The sequence below is a fragment of the Capsicum annuum genome, chromosome 12 (assembly GCF_002878395.1).
Source record: "Capsicum annuum cultivar UCD-10X-F1 chromosome 12, UCD10Xv1.1, whole genome shotgun sequence".
Classification (NCBI taxonomy): domain Eukaryota; kingdom Viridiplantae; phylum Streptophyta; class Magnoliopsida; order Solanales; family Solanaceae; genus Capsicum; species Capsicum annuum.
In genome coordinates, this window is record NC_061122.1 from 230959365 (window position 1) to 230977178 (window position 17814).

General features: G+C 36.4%; 3 protein-coding genes across 4 annotated transcripts; all 3 read left to right on the top strand.

Moving 5' to 3' along the window:
* Nucleotides 1-966: 966 nt before the first annotated feature.
* LOC107851469 (F-box protein At5g49610) lies at nt 967-3198 on the top strand. Its single transcript, XM_047401328.1, has one exon. The coding sequence runs from the start codon at nt 1196-1198 to the stop codon at nt 2276-2278; it is 1083 nt and encodes a 360-aa protein (XP_047257284.1). The 5' UTR covers nt 967-1195; the 3' UTR covers nt 2279-3198.
* A 1398-nt stretch (nt 3199-4596) lies between these two features.
* LOC107851814 (ER membrane protein complex subunit 6) lies at nt 4597-9383 on the top strand. Of its 2 annotated transcripts, none has more exons than XM_016696910.2 (5): nt 4597-4750; nt 6353-6470; nt 8224-8419; nt 8558-8577; nt 9009-9383. In XM_016696910.2, exons 2-5 carry the CDS (start codon nt 6355-6357, stop codon nt 9037-9039), a joined length of 363 nt encoding a protein of 120 aa, XP_016552396.1. In that variant the 5' UTR covers nt 4597-4750; nt 6353-6354; the 3' UTR covers nt 9040-9383. The 2 variants fall into 2 exon arrangements, with proteins under 2 accessions (XP_016552396.1, XP_047257285.1); XM_047401329.1 differs by having other exon boundaries at nt 4723-4788.
* Nucleotides 9384-11404: 2021 nt separating this feature from the next.
* LOC107849800 (nuclear poly(A) polymerase 3) lies at nt 11405-16241 on the top strand. The gene is made up of 10 exons (XM_016694357.2): nt 11405-11762; nt 12509-12586; nt 13421-13528; nt 13749-13811; nt 13915-14076; nt 14156-14269; nt 14376-14438; nt 14528-14830; nt 14913-15077; nt 15569-16241. The coding sequence occupies exons 1-10, from the start codon at nt 11502-11504 to the stop codon at nt 15959-15961; spliced, it is 1710 nt and encodes a 569-aa protein (XP_016549843.2). The 5' UTR covers nt 11405-11501; the 3' UTR covers nt 15962-16241.
* The last annotated feature ends 1573 nt before the right edge of the window (nt 16242-17814 follow it).

A 17814-nucleotide genomic window follows, 5' to 3' on the forward strand; every position in this document is an offset into this window, starting at 1 on the left:
AGATATCTCTTTCTTTTCAAACGATTTTTGGATTCCAAATACAATTAATAATTTAATGAAAATTTGAAAGGTATGAGCATTCTAAACATTTTAAATCACTAAAATAGAAAAAAAAAAATTATGTCCATTTCTAAAATATTTTATTGAGTTTCAATTAATGACTTTTGCATAAATATAAGTGACTCATATTTTTAACTATTTTAAACTAGGCCAATGTGCTTCAAGTTCAATCAATATAAAACTAAAAAAAATTATATTGATTGAAACTTATAGTAAATCTTTTAGATTATTTCTAAAGATCATTTTTGATAAAATTAAAAAAAAATTATAAGAAAATATGAGACAACGGATAATAACATATTCAGTATAATTCTATCAAGTAGGTCAGACCTTACCTCCATCTTGTTTTCCATAGACCTCGGCTCAAGAAAAATCATCCAAAGCCGTCCAGAAAAAGTAACAGACATATAGAAAATAGCAGATAACATTAAAAACGTTAAATAAAATCTAATATTTTATCTATAAGATTAAATAAATATATGAGCAAATATCATACATGAATCTAACTTTATCCAAAAGAATAATTCCTTGAAGGTTATATTTACCCAAATTTCAAAAATAGAAACAAAATCTAAATGGTGACATAAATAAGTAGAAAAAATAACATAAACATACACTTTAACTTACAATATTTAGACAAATCTCCACCATTATAAAGTAATTATGAAAATTCTAACTAATTATGTATCTTTCATGAATGTATCGAAAGCTAATTATATATCTCGACAGACTCAAAATCAGAAAAAATATATCAAAAGCTAGTTATATATCTCTATTGAATGTATTGAGAGACGAAATTTTCCGTAATTATGTATAAACCAAACTAGTTATATTCTTCAGCCCAAAATAGAAACTTCTATAAAAAGCCTTTGAAGGCCCATTTAATAACAAATAAAATCTAAACAAATTGCCACAATATTTTTTGTATAATAACAAAATCAAGAAAATTACCCCTTCCATTTTTCAATTCAATTTCTAACAAATCCATAGCCATTTACACATTTTCTTCTTCAATTTCCAAGCTAAATTCAACACCCCATCTTCCTCAAATTCCACAAAAACCTCAAAAATGTAAAAAAGGTAGTCTTTACTCCATTTCTACAATTTTTTGACCCAAAAAATTGATATTTTTGAGATGAATTCACCATATGGGGTTTTCCCAGATGAAGTAATTCTTCAGATTCTTGCAAGATTGCCTGTTAAATCAGTTTTTAAGACAAAAATTGTATGTAAACTTTGGTATAAATTGATATCTGATAAGTACTTTATAAATCTTTATAATGAAATTTCAGTTAAAAATCCTATGGTAATTGTTCAGGTTACTGATTCGTCGTTAGAATCAAGATCTGGTTTAATTTGTGTTGATAATTCAAAGGGTGTGTGTGAATTTTCATTGGATTTTGTTAAGGATAGGGTGAAAGTTAGAGGTTCTTGTAATGGTTTATTGTGTTTGAGTAGTGTACCTGATAAGGGTGTTTATTATATTTGTAATCCGTTAACGCGAGAATGTAAGTTGCTTCCAAGAAGTAGGGAAAGGCCTATAACAAGATTTCATCCTGATGGTGAAGCTAGTTTAGTTGGTTTGGGTTGTGATTTGTTGAAAGGAAAGTATAGTGTTGTATTAGCGGGTTATCATAGGTCGTTTGGTCATCGTCCTGAGAGGACGTTTATATGTATGGTTTATGATTCGGAGTTGAAGAAATGGAGGAAGTTTGTGTCGTTGCAGGATGAACAGTTTACACATATGAATAAGAATCAAGCTGTGTTTGTTAATGGGGGGTTGCATTGGTTGACGGATAGTTGTTCGTGTATGCTTGTTCTTGATTTGAGTAATGATGTTTGGAGGAAAATTCAGTTGCCGAATGAAATTAGTTGTGGAGTTAGGAGTCGGTTATATTTGTTGGAGTTGGATGGGAGATTGTCGGTTATTCAGATATACGAGGCTTGGATGGTTATTTGGGTAATGGAGGATTACGAGAAGGAAGAATGGCGAATGGTGGATAAAGTGAGTCTTCGATGCATTAGAGGGATGGTACCAGGGATTTTCCCGATAAGTCAAAATGAAAACTATGTTTTTCTTGCTACACATAAGCAGGTTTTGGTATATCAGAGAAACAGCCGAGTGTGGAAGGAGATGTTCTCGGTAAAGGACAGCTCAACCTTGCCGTTATGGTTCTCAGCACATGCCTTTAGAAGCACTCTCTTTTCCTGCCATTGATCCGGGGATCGTGTACATCTTTTTATTCAACTTCTGTACATAATGCTATCATTAGTCTTAAGTCCTATCTCTTTGCGCGGTCATCGTCTTGGTCTTTTGTCATTATGTGTGTGCTTTGTGGACCTCAAAGATTGACAGGTTGTTTTCACTGGGATACAGTTAGTTATATGTCGACTTATTGGGCAGAACGGCAAATGATTGACAAGGTGAGTCTTCAATGCATTAGAGGGATGGTACCGGGGCATTTCCGAATAAGTCAAAATGACAACTTTGTTTATCTTGCTAGTTACTACGCGCACATAATCAGGTTTTGGTATATCTAAGAAACAGCCGAGTGTGGAAGGAGATGTTCTCGGTGAAGGACAGCTCAACCTTGATTTTATGGTTCTCAGCTATTGTTCCAAGGCTCAAAGTCTTCAAGCACTTTCTTTTCCTGCCATTGATCCGAGGCTCGTGTACATCTTTCTATTCAACTGTTGTACGTAATGCTACCATTAGTCGAACTCCTGTCACTTTGAGCGGTCATTGTCTTGATATTCTGCCGTACTGTGTATGTTGCGTGGAACCTCAAAGGTGGTTTTGGGTGGCTTATTGGGGAGAAAGGCAAATGGCGTACAAAGTGAGCCTTCGATGCAATAAACAGATGGTACCGGGCATTTTCCCAATAAGTCAAATCGACAGCTATTGTTACCTTGCTTCTTGCTACAAACAGCCCAACGTTGCCTCTTTTCCTGCCATTGATATGAGGATTCTGTACATATTCTTATTCAACTGTTGCACATAAAGTTACCATTAGTCCAACTCTCCTCCGGTTCATCAAAGGTTGTTTTTACATGAATTAATCAATTTATTTGTTAAACTATTGTGTTATTGAAGTCTTGTATATATGGCCATTCGAAGCTATGTTTTTGGCTCCCCAATATATATATATATATATATATTGTCTCACTACCAATAGACTTTTTACTACACATTCAAAATATATATAAAAAAGGAGAAAATGCCACCTAGCGTGTCTACGTGGGTCCTTCAGTGTGTTGTGCCACGTAGGCATTAAGGTTGTCAAAAATACAATTTTAAATAGTTCAAGGGGTAATAGGACCCTCCTAAACTTCGGGTGTGTCTCAACCTTTTCGCGTATAGTTCAAGGTGGTAATACAGTATTTTCTCATAAAAAATAAACATCAACAACAAACCCAGTGTATTCCCACGTAGTAGGGTTCGAAGAGGGTAAATGTACGCAATCCATACCACTACCTCCGAAGAAGTAGAGAGGCTGTTTAAAGGAGCAATGCAACACGAGGACTTCCGGGGGTAGGGATGGCAATGGTGCGGTGCAGGTTTTTTCTAAACCCGCAAGTTTTAAAACCGCACCGCATCACCTTTAAACCCGTCCCACATTCATACCCGCGCATAACCGCCCTATATTTTTATTTTTTCCTTTTTTTTGAAAAATTTGTAACTCCATTGCAAATCATAATATTTTCAAATCTACAACTAGGAAATAATAGCTCATTTCTATTGTATCACTTTTCACTAAAAAATTGTCAAAAAGTACAATGTGTATAAGTAATGATCAAATATCATATTTTTATTAAAATGAATAGAGATGTTAAAAAAGCAACTAAAAAATTATTTCTTTGTAGTGTTATACATGTCGTTTTAAGTATCATAAAATATTAAGCAAAGAATACATATAATTTTAGGTATATTCACGAGAACAATACTATTTTTTTTATTTTTTAAATTTAAACCCGCAACCCCACCGCACCGTTTAACAAAAAACTTACTTTAACTCGCCCTGCACCCGCACCGCACCGCACCGCATAACTTAAAACCTGCACCGCTCCACATAGCTTAAAACTCGCACTGCACCGCCCCATTGCTATCCCTACCGGAGGGTCATCCATCCTAGTACTACTCTCGCCCAAGCGCACTTGACTTCACAGTTCTACTCTCGCCCAAGCGCGCTTGACTTCACAGTTCTGATGGGATCCGATGCGTTAGTGGCGGTAAGATCACATCCAAAATATACGCAAAAGTAATTTTTCCACATCAGTGCAAACTATTTCTTGAATTTTTTTTTTACCCTAGTTCAAAAGTAGCCAAACACTTGGGGGTCATTTGGTACGCGAGATAACGGAGTATATTTTATGATTAAGTATGAAATAAAATTTATATTGCGTTTGATTAATGGTATAAATTTGGATTATCAATATGTTTAATCTTGGAATATCCAACCTTATGTCATCAAATTTTGAGATTATTTTATCTCACCTCTTACATAAATAAATTAATTCAAAAATTATAATAAGCGAACTATAATTCCGAAATAATTAACCTAAATCTGATTTAAACAAAGTTTTTTTTTAAAACACATTTTTCATCAAATTAAACACACCATTAATAAAATAAAAGAAAGAGAACCAGATCCATTTCAACAAAAGGGTGAATCACTGTGAAATTTTCAAGGTATCTCATCACTGTTTGTACAATTCTTGATCTCCTATGTATGTGTTGTGTGTATATGCGCTTTATTTATTTATTTTGAAAAAATTATATTTAATTTTTGTTTTCTAAGTTGAAAGATCCTAAAACTAAACTGGGATTCTGGTAAAATTGTAAATTTTAATTTATTTGAACTTCCAACAATGTGGGAAAGAATTAAATTGAACTGGGATTTAGATGACTGTAAGAAAGTTTGAAAGTTTATGCATACATGAATTTTGATTATGTAAAATCTTTAATTTGGTGCAACAATTATAATGTGTTTGGTCTTTGATGCAAAACTCTAATGCTAGTCCCAGACGTCTCGGGTTCGAACCCTGGGTATGGAAAAATCCTTGGTAGGGAGCGATTTCCACGAATGGTCCCTACGTAGTGCGAATTCGGATTAGTCAGGTACCGGACACCAGATGGGAAAACCAAAAAAAAAAAAAAACTCTAACACTAGTCGTACAGTGTATATGAATATTACTGAATAGAGTGTATTAGTAATGTTGTTATTAGTTATGCGGATATTATTTCTTATCTACTGTTTGGTTTGATATATTAAGAACAGTTCTGTCTTTAATCATGCTTATCCATGGTTTGGTATAACATTGTGTGTGTTGTGTGTGTATGTGAGACTAAACTAGGGTACTGGTCAGAGGCGAAAGGATTCAATATTCAAAGAAACTTAGTTGAAGGAGGTTCAATATTCAAAGAAACTTAGTCGAAGGGGGTTCAACACCTGCTATAACCACATAAAAAAAAATTTTAATCATGTATAATTGGTATATTTTTCCGTCGAAGGGGGTTCGGATGAACCCCTTAACGAAAGGCTGGTTCCGCCCTGGTACTGGTAAAAATAGCAAATTCACCTTATTACATCCTCCCACAATGTGGGAAAGAATTAAATTGAATTGAGTTTTAGATCAACAACAACAACATACCCAGTGTATTCCCGCAAAGTGGGGTCTGGGGAGGGCAATGTGTACGCAGTCTATACCACTATCTTAGATGAAGTACAGAGGTTGTTTCGGATAGACCCCTGGCTCAGGACAAAAGTTTAAATGGAGAGAGTTTTAGGTGATTAATAGAAAGTTTAAATCTCTATGCATACATGAATCTTGATTATGTAAATTTTTAATTTTTGTTGATTTGGTGTAAAAAAAAAGTAATCATAGCATAAAACTGTGTTATTAATAATGTGCTTGGTCTTTGATGAAGCTCTAGTTGTTTGGTATAGTGTATACGAATTACGAACAATACTGAATATAATGTATTAGTAATGTTGTGATTAGCTATGTCACCCGTACTTTTCAAAAAGGTCAATGGGTGCGTGTCGGATTCTCCAAAAGTAGTGTATTTTTGGAGAATCCGATATAGGTGTGGCATCGAAACTGAAGAGTCCACGGTATACTTCGTCTGTTATTACTCGTTGCATGAGAATTCATTATTACTGTGTAGTTCTATCTAACTAGTCATTGAACTAAATGACTCTTTGTTCTCGTCAAACTCTCAGTCGCGTTTCCTGCATTTTGAATTTCTATTTGCTAAATTGTTTTGATGTTGATTGTAAATTGCAAGCAGTGATGGCTGTGCATGATGACGTAAATGGTTCAATAGAGAAAACAAGCAGTGGCATGGATGAGTTGCCGACTTTCAACGTTGAGAATCTGCAGAGCAACATGAAAGTCATTTACTACAGGTTAGTTCAGAACTATTATTTAGTTTCAATGGAATGTTTGTTATCCTTTTCCGTTATCTAATATGGAATCGGCTGATGGTGTTATGTTTGTGAGTGTTAGTCTTTGGTTATGTGAGATTAACGTTAGCAGAACTGAACAACTGGTTGAAATCGGAGACTATTGGTTTGCTTGTGACACAGATAAAGCATATAACTTGTCATATCTTTATATTCGGTTGATATCCTTCACAACTCGCGTTGGTGCCAAGTCTCTGTTGTTGTTTTTCTAGCGCTTACAGATCACTTCTTGAGCTGAATTATACCTATGTTCTCGTATTTACCACAAAAAAAGGCGGAAAAAAGGTCAAGTTATGACAGATCTTTGCAGTAATGCACAATAAATACGGAGATTAGAAAAAGAAAAACGAAGAAGTTACTCATAGTACTTTTTAAGAGAAGGAAACTCTGACTAGCTTTGGTGAAGTTATATGTATCTAAGCAGTAGCGTAGATGAACTTTTAGTCGTTTAATTCATCGATTAGTCTTTTTCGAAACTTGCATATCGTGAACATGATTTCATAATGGAAGAAATAACTCAATCACGAAAAACTCACCTGATTTTTGTAGAAATATGAACCAGATGAACGTCAGGGTTGTTTGGTGTATTTTGAGGCAATGTCCGAGCTCATTATCATCCTGTCAAAGAGCAGCATATACACTGTAAACACAAAGGGCAGCCCGGTGCACTAAAGCACACGCTATGTTCGGGGTCCGGGGAAGGGCCGAACCACAAGGGTTTATTATACGCACCTCACCTTACATTTCTGCAAGAGGATGTTTCCACAGCTTAAACCTATGACCTTCTAGTCACATGGCAGCAACTTTACCGGTTACTCCAAGGCTCCCCTTCCTACACCGTAAACACGGTTCAAAATTTTTTTTGTTGGCAGGGATTTTATGATTAAACGTGGGTACAATTTTCTACTATATATCTGGGGTTACCTGTGGGAGCTAGAGAAGTAAGATAGGCGGTGTGAAATGGTGAGAAGCGATTGACGAGCAGAGAAACTGTAAATATCCTCGGGAGGAAGGACCACACTCGTAACAGTGTGCTGGATAGTCTTCCAACTTATGTAATGTCGATCTTTTCTACTAGTAAGCGGTAAAAAGACGACAGAATTTGGATCACCCTACCCAAGTTGTACGGAGTAAAGTGATCCAGAACAGAAGCCATTGGGGATCATACAACAAATGTCTATTTAAAAATGGTTGTGGAGGTAGGGCTTCGAAGCAAGTAATTATAGTTAATTTATGTTCATAGTAAAATTTGGTGAATGGAATATATTCTCCGAAGTCTGGCTCCAAATTCCTAACTTCAATAGCCAATCCTCCGGTAGAACGGCCATGGAAGACAGTTTCTGCTGGTTAGTTGCACAGGAAGCCTGCTTAACTCATCCGTACCCTACAGAAACAGGGAAGTAATATAAGTGGTAGATGCTTTTGTCTACGGCAGAGCATGAAGCAGTGAACCACATAATGTTATACTGTCAAATTGCAATGCAACTCCGAATCCTGATTCTGACTTTGTTTTGGGTTTCCCTGACCGTGCCAAGAACGACTAAAGAATTGTTAGCCAAGTGAACAGTCAGGAAGACCATAACACCTCATAGATCGCAATGTTCTAATTTGATGTCTTTGTGAATCAAGTAAACGTGAACGCATCATGTGATTTCTTTCCCAATGTCATTCTGAAATCGGGTGTTTCTGTTATCAGCCGTACATTCTTGTCAATCATTGGTGGTGCCATAGCTGGGATACTGGGACTTACTGGCTTGACGGGATTCATTTTTTATTTCGTTGTTATGGCAATTACTTCAGTAGCTCTTGCGGCAAAGGCCAGATTTTCAATACACTCCTACTTTGACAGCTGGAATCGCATTATCTTTGACGGATTTCTTGGAGAGCTTATGGTACGAACTCTATTTCCGCTGCTATCATGTTTTTTTTTTTCCGTATATCAGTAGCTTTGATGTCTCATTTTTAATATTCTAACATCATTTTCAACTTAATGCAACTTAGATTGACATGATCATTTTCATTTCTTGCAGTCGTTCGTGCTCTTCTGGACGTATCCTTATGTATTTTCAAGTTCTAACGTAGAGCTATGTTCCTTTTCTTTTCTGTTCGTAAGACTATTTGAACATCTTCGTAACTTTCTCACCTACAATCCGATGACTAACTTTGGTTGTCGAATTTGTCATGTTTATTTTCCTATCGAAATTTCTTCATGTGCAAGGGGTGTGAGGGAGAGGGTTTACACACACACTATTTTGATGAATATATAACTGCTATAGGAGGTGCTACACGTCTATGTATGTTGCTTGGACTCTTCAAAAATGACGTTGTGCATGTCAGATCCTTCAAAAAGTAGTGCGTTTTTGGAGGATTCAACAAGAGCGCAACAACATTTTTGGAGAGTCTGAGCAACAGCGATCCAGGTTTGTCATTTCTTTTTGAAGCGCTGTCATATGTTTCCGATGATTCCTTGACATCCATAAGATTTGCGTACGACATTGTGCACATATTCTGATGAGATCGAGGTGGAACGAAGAGTATCGCTTGCCTTACGAGTTACAACAATAATGAGGCCCTTCTAACCTGCAAGTCAAGAGAGTGGAGACCTAAGTTGCACGGACTCTTCATTTTTGATGCCGCACCTGTGTCGGATTCTTCAAAAATACACTAGTTTTTGCGAATCCGACATGCACCCATTAACATTTTTGACGAGTCCGAGCAACATAGCTGGAGACATTTCAAGATTTTAGTTCACATACATGGTGTTTTTCTTCTAATAAATTCTTTTGGAATTTGTTCTGTAAAGAAGAAGGTGAAAAATTCAATATCAAGTTTTGTTAGTAACTTTTCTTTTCATCATCTTCATTGACCCGAGGGTCTATCGGAAACAACCTCTCTACCTCCATAAGTAGGGTTTGTGTACAGTTTAGCGACTTCACTTGTGTGGGGTTACACTGGATATATGTTGTTGTTGCTTTCATGGTTAAAGCTCTGGGAAGTTTCATTATAACCTTTTGAGTAAAGCATCTAGTACCCTCCCAAATTATGTCCAAATTTTCTACGACGCACTCCAACTTCATGGGGGTCCTAAATTTTAGCGTATTTTTGTCATTCTTTTTAGCTGATGTGGCACCTTTGATAAGGTGCCACATCATCACAAAAGGGTGACAAAAGTACGCTAAAATTGAGTTCAGGGGTAATACCCCTGTGAAAGTTGGAGCGCGTCGTAGCAACTTTGATCATAGTTCGAGGGGTTACTGGATGCTTATCTCTAACCTTTTATTAGCACCAATAATGAACAATGTTAATGGACATGGATGAGCTTGTACTATCGTATTTTCATCTCGTCTAAAAGCTTTAGTTGTTAAAGAGAGTATTTCTACTTAATTTACTATCTCTAACACTCTTTCACGGGTAATTCTCGTAAATAATGGATGACAGTGAGACTCGAACCAATGACTTCTAGCGTGTGCTAGATTCATCACTATTATGGTATTTTTCAACGCGAACTCTTGTATATATTACAACAGAATACCAGTATAGTGTCATAAATAAGGTCTAGGTAGTATGGAGTCTACACAATTATACCTCTTATCTGTGCGAGTTGAGAGGTTGTTTTCAATGAAACCTTGACTCTTTAGAATATGGTATGAGAGTAATGCAAGAGTAAAAAACTATGATGAAAATATATTTCATGAGTAATATCACCTAATTACTTTATTTGCACTAAAATTACTAAACCAAATAATTTTTTTAGCGAAGTCACAATTTATATTTTTGTATCATAATATCTCATAATTTATGTTCTACTCTCGTAAAGAACTTATGTGTCGGTAGACATAAGTTCGACTTAATTAGCAAAAATTAAAAAAAATCAGCTTATTTGACGAACAAAAATTAAAGACCACTTTAGACAAATCGTATAATTAAATGCAATAAATGAATTGATAATTACGAGATCTCATGTTCAAATCTCAACATCAGATTAAAAAACAGTGTCGATTTCTTTTCATATGTTGTAGTCTTGATGGACAAAGTTACCTGGTTTATGTTACTAGTGGAAGATGAAAAATATCTCAATGAAAATTAGTTGAAGTGTACGCAAATCTGATATATATTTACATATGGAAGGTGACAAATATCTCATGAAATTAATCGAGGTGCACATAAATCTGATAAATCTGTTTACTAGTGGAAGATGACAAATATCTCAATGAAATTAGTTGAGGTGCACGCAAATTTGGTATATCTATTTATCTTAACGTAATTAGTTGAGGTGTACGCAAATTTGGTATATCTGTTTACTGATGGAAAGTGACAAATATCTTATGAAATTAATCGAGATGTACATAAATCTGGTATATCTATTTACTAGTGGAAGATGACAAATATATCAATGAAATTAGTTGAGTGCGCGCAAATCTGGTATATCTGTTTACTGATGGAAAGTAACAAATATCTCCTGAAATTAATTGAGGTGTACATAAATCTGGTATATCTGTTTACTGTTGGAAAGTGACAAATATCTTATGAAATTAATTGAGGTGTACATAAATTTGGTATATCTGTTTACTAGTAGAAGATGACAAATATATCAATGAAATTAGTTGAAATATGCACAAATCTGTTTAATAATGGAAAGTGACAAATATCTCATGAAATTAATTGAGGTGCGCGCAAAATACCTCGAACACGAGGGACACCATGCATGATTTTTTTATTTTTTTTTTAGAAAAGGTTGTTATATACCTTATGCATGCATAATTATTTACTACCAAACACTACATGGCTAACCTTACACACGTACAAAACCAAACAAAACCTTAATTAACCGTCATTAATTATAGTTAGTTTTAGTGCCTCAATAGTTGGAGATCCTCTAATTATAATATTTTTTTTTGACTAGATTCTTGAAAATCATCATTCAAGAATTCTCTTTTGAATTCTTGATAAACAAAATTTTGTATTTTGTGTTGCATGGAATTAGGAATTTTTGAAACTCAACTTTTTATTGATCTTATTGGTGTTACTGTTAATAATAATAATAATAGTAACAATAATAATCATTCTTTAAGATGCCAACCCACAAGTTCCATTGGGTTGGCAAACTATAATATTAATCTTGATTGTTCTGATCATCATTTTGATCATAATGTTAATGATATAATTCTTGGTTTTCGACGAAATCCAGATGTTGTTCTGAGAATGGAGATGGAAAGATCAATGTCCCTTCTTCAGGTACTAGTTTTTCTTTCTATGTTATGTGTATTTTTTTTTATGGATTTTGGGGGAGAGGACGGGATTACAAGGTGGGGAATCGAGCTCAGCTACTAAGATTGCATGTGTGTGATTGTTTTTTTTTTTTTTCCTTTATAAATATTTGATGGCAGGGGGAATGAAGGAATGGGATTACGAGGTGGGGAATTGAACATTCATCGATATGGTGAAAGTTGAGGGGGAGGGGATTACTAGGTGGGGAGTTGGACGCTCACGTTGAGGGGGAGGGGATTACTAGGTGGGGAGTTGGACGCCCACTGATATGGTGAAAGTTGGTGAAAGTTGAGGGGAAGGGATTACGAGGTGGGGAGTTGGACGCTCACCAATATGGTGAAAGTTGAGGGTGAGGGGATTACGAGGTGGGGAATCGGACGGTCACTAATAAGGTGAAAGTTCAGGTAGCTAGTCAATGAAGCTACTAAGATTCCTCGTGCGATTATTTGTTAATTATTCTTGTTTAATGATTAATGTGGGAAGTCGAACGCTTACCAATAAGGTGAAGATCAGGTAGCCAACCAACCAAGTTACCAAGCTTTGGGGGTAGGGGTAGGGGAAATGAGGGAGGGGATTACGAGGTGGATTCCAATGATCACCGACAAGGTGAAAGTTTAGGTAGCCAACCAACTGAGCCAGTAAAATTTTACTATTTGTTAATTTTGTGTTGTTTGATGATTAATGTGGTTTTAATTAATCTTTGCATTTTGAAGATGATGGTAAATGAAGGTTTAGTGCCTTGTGGTGAAGAGGAAATGAAGAGGAGAAATGCTATTGACAAGCTCAAAAAGGTTCTTTCTTTAAGCTTAATTGTGATTTTGATCTATCTTTGTATGAATTGAATGTTTGTTTTATGGAAGGCAAATATTGTATATACATATTCTTGCTTTTCGGAAGGGGAGCCTCGGAGTAACTGGTAAAGTTGTTGCCATGTGACCAGGAGGTCACGGGTTCAAGCCTTGGAAACAGCCTTCGGTAGAAATGCAAGGTAAGGCTGCGTAAGATACACCATTGTGGTGAGGCCCTTCCCGGACACCGTGCATAGCGATAGCTTTAGTGCACCGGACTGCCTTTTTATTCTTGCTTTTCGACGGGATTAACTTGGTGGTAGTGTGGAGCACCGTGTCTGTCGTAGTAGTAATAACCTTATTCGATCATGTAGTTTCTTGCTTTTGTTATTTGTTAACATCTGTTGTTTATTATGTTTAGGTTCCTTGCTTGTATGTTCTGTACTGCTTTCCGATTGTCATGTTTTCTTTTGCTGTCGTTTTTATTACATCTTTGTTATTCTTCACTTGAGCCGAGGGTTTTTTGGAAACAGCCTCTCTACCTCCACGAGGTAGGGGTAAGGTCTGCATCTACGTTACCCTCCCTAGACCCCACTTTGTGGGATTTCAACCGGGTATGTTGTTGTCGCTGCTGCATGTGTATGTGCATTTATATAATCAACTCTCCTAATGTAACAACTAGCGGAAAAAGGGAAGAAAAAACCGAAGAATCATCAGTTACTTGTTGATCTTAATGTTTTATGTCGGGGTCAGTTTCCATTATATCGATTTTATGATTTCATTTGAGATACCTACAAAGGCGTTTCAATCACATTATTGATCGTTATTCTTTTGCAGATTGTAGTGGAATGGGTGAAAACAGTGACTTACCAGCGAGGTCTTCCGAAAAAGTACCTTAAGTTTGCCTCTGGGACGATATTGACATATGGATCGTATGGTTTAGGGGTAAGTCAAATTCCGTATATCCTTCAATTTCCGCTGCTTTATGTCTCGTTGGAAAATGCAGTATTGTTGATCAGATTGTTGTTCTGAATATCTGATTCGCATTTTCTTGTTGTCAACTTCTCTTTTCTTATCGCGACAGCTGACAAATTGTTGCAGCGTAAGAGCTGATCTGCTTGTATCTGCAACATCGTCATCTTTTAATACGTTCCAATGCTTGCAGGTTTACAATTCAGAGTCGGATATTGATGCTTTATGTGTTGGTCCATACTTCGCCACTATAGCTGTGAGTTTTGTTTCCGTTTTAGCTTCTTTGAATCGAAATGAAGTTGTGTAAATGCATGCCTATAATGCTACATGTCATGTGTATCTCGTTGTGCCTCGTGTAGGAAGACTTTTTCATCGTTCTGCATGACATGCTTGCAAGCAGGCCCGAAGTATCAGAAATCCACTGTGTTAAGGATGCACGAGTTCCTCTGATGCGATTCAAATTTGATGGGATATCCATTGATCTTCCCTACGCTCGACTCAAAGTAATATCCATCCCTGAGGTGAGTTATTTGACTATACAATACTCTACGACTACAGATACTATACGATGAGATTACTACATCTTATTGATTTTCTCAGAATGTGGACGTGTTTAATCCATTCTTCCTTAAGAACATCGATGACACCAGCTGGAAAAGTTTGTCTGGCGTGCGTGCCAATAGGAGCATTCTTCATCTTGTGCCAAACATAGAGGTAAGTAATGATGTCTAGTAATGGCGTAGCATGCTTGACGGGGATCCCTTAGTTTGACTAGTGTGAGAGTTTTTCGTGTATTACATTCTGCGTTGATATGCTACAGGTATTCCAAGCAGTGCTGCGTTGCATCAAGTTATGGGCAAAAAGACGAGGAGTTTATACAAATGTAAGACACTCATGAACTCGCGCTCTCCTGATTCTCTACTCGTACATTTCCTGCTAGCGTTATCTTTTCTTGACCTCGGATAACTTCAGTTGCTTGGATTCTTCGGAGGAATTCACTTAGCAGTGCTTTCAGCGTTTATCTGTCAAAGGCATCCAAGCGCCAGCTTAAGCGCGCTCATTTTACTTTTCTTCAAGATATTCGCGTTGTGGCCTTGGCCAACTCCGGTAATTCTGCAAGACCAAATAGCTAGGCCACTCATCCCGACTGATAAGGTTTCGTGGATGCCAATTCAGTTACCGTGTAGTCCATACGAATTTTGTCATTCCAACATTACCCGAAGCACATTCTATAAAATCAGGACCGAGTTCCTCAGAGGACATATGCTGACTAAGGTACGTGATCATGCTAATTCTTAGCTATCGTGATGTTTGAGGGATCGCGCTTCACTACTCACTCGTTGGAATATCCTTGCAGGATATGTTGAGCCCGGATTTTGATTGGAATATCCTTTTTGAGCCTTTTCCTTATGCAAGAAGATATGGACTATTCGTCAAAATCTTCCTCTCCGCTAGCGATAAAGATGAGCTGGGAGACTGGGTGGGTTGGGTCAAGTCGCGATTTCGCTGTTTACTTGTCAAGGTATGTCCCTGCTGCAGGCTCGTTTCCTCCGTTACAGTAAAGGTATCATCACTATTTAGCTTACTGCATTGACATATTGACTGCTCCGAGATAAAAATTAATGGGTGTGACAATTAGTGAAACGTAGAGGGCGGCCATAGGACTTGTGTTTTGTGACAGTCGCAAATCACAATTAGCCGAGTGAAAGAGCAGCGCGGTATCTGAAGTATCCTGCGTTCATGCAGGGTCTGGGGAAGGGCCGCACCCCCAATAGAGGGTAATATAAGCATCAACGGTTGGTTTCACGGCTCTAACTCGTGACCTATAGGCCAAACGGAGACCACTCTTTGATGCTTATTAACTATGTTGCTCAAGACTCTTCAGAAAAGTACAGCATTTTCTTCAGAGAGTCTGAACAACATAGCTCATTCGTGTTGTTCATCTACGATAAGTACTGTATCGCATCACATTAACTGCAGTCGTTACATTTCCTCTTCTTTCGCTCTTTTCAGCTGGAGGAGTTACTCGGTTTCTGTGACCCGAACCCAACTGAATACGTCGACACAGATGCATCAGAGCCTAATGTGACCTTCTACTGGGGTTTACCAACCGGTAGAGCTGATCTAATCAAAGCTGATCTAGTCGAAGAATATTTTCTCAAGAGCGTAGACAACGGATTGAATCACAACTCAACTACTGGCACGATGAAGTTATCGATAGTGAAAGAGTATCAGTTGCCTAAGAAAGCTCAGTCTGTTTGCGAACGAAAGCACACCAAGCCATCCTGGAGAGTTGTTGATGGAAATCGAAAAAAAACACCTTCACAGTCCAAGTATAAACCACATTGCGCTAACGAATACTTGCCTACGAGCGAGAATCCCAAGTACCCGAGAGCTGGCGGGTAGCTAGGGTGCATGCAGACCTATTCAGAGCTATTAAACCCGGATCCACTTGTTGGGAAATGCATGCAACTAAGTCGAAGCGATAACAAGAATATTTCTAGTAAATACAGGTTTGACAATGCACATATTTGTTGATCACACACATATAGAGAAAACATCAAAAAAAAAATATAAAAATTTGTACATTTGCATTTGTGTTGTATTGATTTTGAAACTCTTTGGATCCTCAAAAACACCATTTTTTTGTTTCTATTTATGGAAGAAAATGTGTAGAAAAATTGAATATTGATGTAAATGAAAATGCTACTCTTCTTCCTATCCTTCTTTGATTTATTTAATATTTTAATTTATTTAAAGTTTACGTACACTTTACCCTCGCAGACCTTACTTGTGGGATTTCGCTGGGTATGTTGTTGTTGCGGAGTAAATATTTTTTTGTTTTCTGATATTAGCAAATATTGGTTGATCTAGTTCTTGTATGAATAGATGGTTGTTTGTTACGAAGGAAAACATTTTTTTTTTGAAAAATAAGTTATTTTCTAGCTACAAATGCCCCCCCCAAAAAAGGGGGAAAAACGACTTTGTTCTCTTATGTTTTTTCATCGATAACCCATTTGAAATCGTTTACATTTTAGCGAGTATTAGATAGTGAAATAAAGTTTGTTCTGAAAAATAATTATTCGAGTTATGATGTGATTGTGATTAATTTACTTTTAACTAAAGATTTTGATTTCGAGCTTTGAGAATGATAGAGACTAAATGTTTTATATCAAAATTCTAAATTCATTTCATGAATATAATGGAGTTAGTATATGTCAAATATGATAGAGACTTCATATTTGAATATATATTCACTAAAAGGGAGATAATTATTTTAATTTTTATGCCAAGAAATGAGCAATTTGATGTCACTTTGAAAAGATGTCATTATTATCTTTAGATTATTAGTTGTTTAGATTATGATAATCTTTGATTTGAAGTAAGCACATTGAGCCACTTGCTAAGATATTTTCTTGAGGGAAATCATATATTTTTTATAATCAAAGTAAATAAAAGTCACCTAATTAATTACAAATTTCAGGTTCGACTCTTGGGAATAGAAAAACTCTGAAGACGTTTTTCTTTTCATAGATCTTATGCGGGGTGAATTTGAATTAATAAGATTAGTATATTCGGCATAATGAAAATAACCATGAAAGGTTTTGGGCGAAACTTCTCGGACAGTCTCCCGACGGCCTATTAAATGGATCGATGTTTCGGCGAGGCAGAGGGAGCCATTTTTTCCAGTTAAACCGGCGAAATGGTAGGAGTTGTGAATTTTTTTGTGACTTTTGATGGGTATTGATCCATGGTTCAAGGGGTGGGCTTGAGCTCTAGAAAAAATTCTAGGCGAAACTTCTCGGACGGTCCTCGGACGGCCTATTAAGTGGATCGGATTGCTTTGGCAGGGCCGGGGAAACCATTTTTCAAGCAATCATCAAAAGTGATTTACTTATATACGGTTTGAATTTTGGGTATGAAACCGTCTTTGTTATGAAACACGTTATCTTACATATGGGATTTTTAATGTGAATACGAATGCTAGATGCCGGATGGAAAACAAGATCCAACGCCAGTCATTAAAAGTGATTTACTTTTATAGGTAAAAAAGTCCAAATGTTTCGAATTTGCGATCCAAGAAATCACCGATGAGATTTTTCGATACAAATTTATATTTTTATTAATTTTTAATGCGAGTACCTAAAAAAGGAATATGCAAGAAACCATTTTGAAAGATACCATTTTCATCTTAATTTGGATTATATACTGGTGGTTTAGAATTTAAATGACATAATTAATATTTTAATTAAAGTAAA